Source organism: Psittacula echo (assembly GCF_963264785.1).
Source record: "Psittacula echo genome assembly, chromosome: 5".
Classification (NCBI taxonomy): Eukaryota; Metazoa; Chordata; class Aves; order Psittaciformes; family Psittacidae; genus Psittacula; species Psittacula echo.
Genome location: NC_137739.1, coordinates 35208477 through 35214462, shown reverse-complemented (window position 1 = coordinate 35214462; position 5986 = coordinate 35208477). Strand labels below are relative to the sequence as shown.

The following is a 5986-nucleotide window of genomic DNA, read 5'->3' as shown; positions in this document are numbered from 1 at the left end:
CCCCTCCCCCGTCGCCATGACAGTAGAGGCCGGAGGGGGGAGTGACGGTGCAGTAAACAATGCCGCCATCCCCCCCCCATCCTCCCCGCCGCTCCCGGCCCTCCCCGTCCCCCGCCGTCACCCGACCCCGCGGTGCGCGGGCCCCGCTCGTCCCCGGCCATCGGCCCGGTGATCCGCTCCCAGGTCGGCGGCGCCGCCGCCACCGCGCTGCGGGGGAGGGGCCTCCCCTCGGCAACGGCCCGCGGCGGGAGGGGGTGCCGCGCGTCAGCGTCACGTGGCCGGGGCAGGCAGGCACGCGTGACGCAGCTTCCTCCCGCACGGGCGCGCCGGGCGTGACGCTGTCCCGAGCTGTCGCACACCCCCCCCCGCGCTTCCCGCTCGTCATGTGCCGCTCCGCTTGGGGGCGGTGCCGTGGAGCAGGGGCGGTCGTGAGGTAGCGCGCGGAACGAGGGGAGGAGGAGCGGTGCTGCTTGTCCGTAGGTGCCTTTGGTCGGAACCGTGTGCCTGCGGGAGGGGAGCCCCGCCCGCCCCACAGAGCCGCAGCTGCACACCCCGTGATTTCCTGTGCTCTGCCTCCCGGCTCGCAGCAGCTTTGGCTCTGGCAGTTGGGGCGTCTGGAGCGCTGGTGCGGGCGTTGCTTCGCGGCGGTGTGGCAGCCGGGAAGTGCTTGTTCCCTGACGGCTGTGCTGCTTCGCCGCACCCCGCTGGAGGACCCTCGGGCGCTCGGTGTGTCGGGCTTTCCGCGGGCAGCTCTGAGGGCTGAGGGTGCTTTCGGGCTCTTACTCCGCCTGTCTGAGGGAAAGCAAGGTGGGTTTGTCGGTCTTCTTCAGGTGGGAGGCTGACCGGCTGGCAGCGTGTGTTCAGGAGCGGGTCCGAAGCCGAGGCGACTGCTGGCTCCGAGAGCGGAGTTCCAAGGAGGGATTTAGCATCTCAGCCTGGCTTTCTTTGATCGAGGTTATTTGCCGCCGTCTTTACGACAGTGTGTAAAACAGGCACTGGGGTGACTTTCTGGACCAAATACTATAATCCGGAAAAATGTTTGTTGGGTTTTTTTTTTGTCATCAGAGGCGGTCTAGTCTTTTACCTCGGGGGCGAAGTCGTTCTCAGATCCCATCATTTAAAATTTTAAGACGGTTTTGAGAATTCTGAAGAAATAGTTTTAGTCTCTGTGGCTGAATGTGTATCTTCCCTTTTCCTGGTGCCTGGTAAGAGTCAAAGTTCACTTTTCTTGTAAGGAAGTGTAAAGTTTCACATGGCAGTATTTCTGGAAGGGAGTTAGTTTATGGTGCTGCATACTGAACATTATTTAGAAATCGAAAGGCTTGAATATGAAGTGTATAAAGGTGAGGTTTTTTAAGCAACATACAGGTCTAAACTTCAAAAATTCCTTAACGAGATTATTTTAAAGTATGTGCTATTTAGGAAAAGTATATGCGGTTGCAACTTTGATAACAGAGTGAAAACCAGGAATTAAATAGTTACTGGTCTTATATACTGGAAAAGAGGTACTGTGGAAAGGATAGTTCATACGTGTTTATGAGTAGTTGTATTAAAAATGCACAAATGCAGATAATCTTAAATCTGGTATCAATTGAGGATAATACTCTTTAAATTTGGTTTTGGAGGAGATGATGATGTGAGTATAAAATGCTAATGCTCCATGTTTTCCTTAAGAAAATGAGTTTCAAATCAAGTGTGTGTATTGTGGGAGAAAAGCCAAGGGTTTTTCCATAGGTAGACAGAATTTGTTTCACAGGTAGGTATAAATATATCTTAATAGCTGCAATTTAAAGTATTTCCAAGGTTGGTGTCTGATAGGTTAAATTTTCTGAAATGAAGTTCAGCAAAAACTCCTTGTGAATGAAGCAGCAGTCTAATTTGCAGCCCTTGGCAGACTGAAACCTGGTGTTCTGTGAAGGGAAAGACATTTAGTGTGGGTTTTGGTTTTTTGGTTGTTGGTTTGGTTTTTTTTTTTTAACAAATGTAATGCTGAAAAATGGAACTAATCAAGAACTGACTTTATTTGTGGCAGGTATAGCTGAAAGCTGAAGCTGTAATACACCCATGAGCAAGTAGCACCTGTTGTGTACATCAATGGCCTCTGCGCCAGTAATTCCGGACTCTTACAACCATGTTTTGGCAGAGCTTGAATGTTTGGATCCATTGCTTTCTGCGCTCAGGCTGGATTCTGGTCGTCTGAAGGTGAGTTTGTGGTGGGTGAGCTTTTTGGGGTGTATGTGTTCTTGGGTGGTTTTTTTTTTCCTTAATTCAAATAATAACCTTATTTGGTTCATTATCTGATTAACCTACAGAACGAGATGATCTTTAAGGTGCCTTCCAACCCAAACCATTCTGTAATTCTATGAATCATCTTGTTCTTTTTGTGTGTGTGCTAGCTTATGGAGGGAAAACTTTGGGAAGAAGTGAAGACAAAGGGTCTGTGTGTTTTCTTAATGCAACTGTGGGTAATAACACAGCTTTACACAGTTGGTGCCTTATACTGTTTGCTCTAATAGTAGAGTATGTTGTTTTAATATCTGACTGTGCTGCCAGTGTTTCAGGAGTGGTACACCACTGGCAAACAATGAAGCCTTTAAAAATAACATAAAAATGCAAGCAAAAGATACTGTTATTAGTACTTACAAGCAGCCATGTTGTGCATTATGGTTTTTATTCCTTCAGTGCACATGTATAGATGTGTCAAAGAGATGGCTAGCTCTGGGCAGTTCAGGAGGAGGACTGAACCTTATACAGAAAGATGGCTGGAAGCAAAGACTTTTTCTCGCTCATAAGGTAAGGGTAAAGAATTCTGTATAAAAATTTCTGGGGAAAATGGGACTGGGAAAGAGACACTGTTTCAAGTTAATTTTTATTAAGAGTCGGCAGGCGTTTTCTGCTTGCTGAATTGTCCACATAAGTGACATTTTGGACTGCTCTATTTAAGGAAGTTTGTGGCATTGGAGTACATCCCGAGAGTGCGTGGGGTAATAGATTTCATGAGGTGTGAAAAAAATTACTTGAGAGGGTCATATCTTTGTTTTTCAAATTCTTACTTTTAACAGCAGCAACAAAGTTGCCTAAATATTTAAACCAGAGCAAGTCAGCTGTAGATAACAACCAATGTTTGCATGTCCAAACTATGAACTACTTGCGTAAGCAAAGAAAAGATAGGCTGTCTTTTAAGGTTGGGAACATTTCACTTTTAGTTCTGGCAGAAACAACTTCCATAGGTGTGAGGACAGGAGACTGATTTCTGTGTTTTCCAAATTGGAGCATGAACTGCAGTCATTTCACTTGATGATGATGTTGGCTACCTTTTTCTAGAGCAAGCTCAGCGTTTGCAAACAAACCCCAAAATGCATCACAACAAAGTGGTAACAGCTGTTGACATGAATCTGTTTTATGTCTTAAAGATGAAAGTTGCCTAGTGGTAGAGGAAGTGTAAGAAAAACTTTCACCTGCACTTACTCCCATGCTTGCTTTCAGGAGGGTGCTGTTTCCCGGGTTGCCTGTTGTTTGCATGATGAAGACTATGTTGCTGTTGCCACCAGGTGAGTGATGTACTCGCAAACCTGAATGCTGGATGAATATTTTGAAGTAGCTTCTAAGTTTCACATCTGCTGAGAACTTGGAGGTGGGCAGAGGTGGTAGAATAATTCTCCGCACAGAGGGTTTGCATAACTTTTTTTTCTGGAATAATGGAGTAATTGTTCCAGAGTAAGTATTTTTTCTGTAACAGAACATTGGTGGGAAAGCTACTGCGTTTGAAGTTATGATGATAAATTGCTCTTTTAGACCTTTCAGCATCAAAAGGAGTATCTTGATTAACTTGGCAGAATGAGATTGGTAGTTAATACCTCTTACATTGTTTAAAATCCATTTAAATGCTTATTTTTCTGCATCGTCACTGGCAATTCCAGTGAATGTTAGAGTAGCCTTCCAAAGAAAGCTGCTGATGCACTGTGATGTAAGGAAGGGCACTTACTCTTCTTGACAACTAAGAATGTGACACTTCTTGAAAGCATACAGCCTCAAACACAAGCAGCTCTAAGATGTTCTATTTTCCTTAGATTTTCTGTTTCTTTGGGATAATGTGTCTTCATCACTGATAAAACATTAGAAGACTTAGTCTCAGATTGTATTTTCTTTTTCAATTGTTGTAGCCAAGGTCTTATAGTAGTCTGGGAGCTGAATCAGGAGCGTCGTGGGAAGCCGGAACGCATTTATGTTTCCTCTGAGCACAAGGGCAGAAAAGTCACAGCTCTGCGTTGGGATACAGCTGCTCTTCGTGTTTTTGTAGGAGATCATGTGGGAAAAGTATCAGCCATCAAGATTAACACATCAAAACAAGGGAAGGTAAAATGTCGCATACTTTGTTTGAGAGGATGAGGTTCACATGGGATGATGTGTGGGATTTTTTTGTTTATTTTAGTAAAGCAGAACAGAGGAACACTTGCCAGCTCATGAAGTTCTGGTAGCTTTGACTGTTGAGATGAAGATTCAGTCTCTTGAGACATCCATAGTAATCCTGACCTATGAACTTCCTCACCTCCTCTTTTAGCTATTTTAATAATGCAACATAAAAATACTTTGAAATGTGCAGAATTAAAATCTGGCGGAGCTTCTTTCTCTTGGAATTTACAAGTATACAAGTTCAGAGTCTTGGTGTTTCTGAGCCTGCTGGATTCCTTAGACTCCAGCTAGAGGTTCAGCTCACCTGTTGGTCTGAGAAAGGGGAATACCAGTCTCTGATTTTGCTTGTCTGTCTCTGGATACTCTTGTTCTTAAACACGTGGATTAGTTAAAATAAAAGGTGGATGTCAAGCTTACATACATCTAGCGCAAAGGACACATCTATTAGTGATACTAGCCTGATTTTTAGCCTCTGAGTGTTCTTCGTTTTACCATTACTAGGTCCTTTCCTTTGACTTTTAATCTGTAAGAAGGAACACAGCCTGGAAGTAGATGTGTTCCTTCAGGTCCTTTCTAGCCTTATGAAAGGTTTTGACACAAAGTTTCCTTAAAAGTAGCAAGACAACAGCATTTAAATAGGTGCAAAAAAATCAACTGCACAAAGAGAAGGAAAAAGAGAGGAGAAGGGCAGGGCTGACAGAATATGTGTCTGCTCACATCTGCTTCAGGACTTGGATTGTTGAATTTCTCATGTCACATACTTCGGCACTTTCCTAACAAATAAAACAGCTTTAAGCTGTCAAAATGGTGACTGCTAGAAAATGAGTGCAGTTCCCAGCAGATTCTTCTAAATAAGAAGTTTGCCTGTGACTTTGTTTCTGCCACCCATGCAAACTGAGACCCTTGTTTAATAAATAGTATTCAGGTAATTTGCTGCAGAGCAACAGAGAAAGTGAGTTAATGGAAACCACTTAAATCCAATGGAAGGTTTGTGGGGTTTTTTTGTATCAAGTAATCACACCTGTCTCCATAAAACTGTTAGCTGTTTGAAAGTACCTGTGGGAAGAATTATGAAAATTTGCAGAAGCACAAAGCTTACAAAAGCAAGAGTAAAACTTCTCTAAATGTTATAGAAAACACGCTCTTTATAAAGAAATGTCAGGAATCTACAGGGAAGTGATTTTTTTTTTTTTTTTTCCCCCTTAAATTTTCAGTAATAGTTTTGGGAAAAGGAGGCTGTAGATTTGTATGCCTTGAGCATTGAAGCTTTGTTTTGTAAAGAGAGAGAAAGGGAACTGTTGTCTTATGCTGTGTATTCATAGCATGCGTGAGTCTCTTCTGAATTTTGCAACTTAATGAAATAGTCTTTACTTTGAACTGAGGACCAGTATGTTTTCTTTCTTTTTTTCTAACTGTAGGCTGCTGCTACCTTTGTGATGTTTCCTGTTCAGATTATAACAACTGTAGATTCTCGGGTTGTTCAGCTCGATTATTTGGATGGACGACTGCTCATATCTTCACTTACACGCACTTATTTGTGTGACACTGAGAGGCAAGTTATATTTTACTTGTA

The 5986-nt window shown here is 43.7% G+C and overlaps 1 protein-coding gene across 9 annotated transcripts in view; it reads left to right on the top strand.

Annotated features, from left to right (window-relative positions):
- Positions 1–107: 107 nt before the first annotated feature.
- HPS5 (HPS5 biogenesis of lysosomal organelles complex 2 subunit 2) overlaps positions 108–5986 on the top strand; it is a 29845-nt gene continuing 23966 nt past the window's right edge. For 4 of the 9 annotated variants that reach the window (XR_013957034.1, XM_080619539.1, XM_080619546.1 and 1 more), the window contains exons 1-6: positions 440–1205; positions 2033–2202; positions 2683–2793; positions 3487–3551; positions 4164–4356; positions 5832–5965. Coding sequence is in view for 8 of the 9 variants with exons in the window: in XM_080619539.1 (XP_080475665.1) it covers positions 2095–2202; positions 2683–2793; positions 3487–3551; positions 4164–4356; positions 5832–5965 (611 nt within the window). In the remaining variant the exon portion in view is untranslated. Of the gene's footprint in view, positions 1206–2032; positions 2203–2682; positions 2794–3486; positions 3552–4163; positions 4357–5831; positions 5966–5986 lie in introns of all 9 variants that reach the window. The other 5 variants (XM_080619540.1, XM_080619541.1, XM_080619544.1 and 2 more) reach the window with 5 other exon arrangements.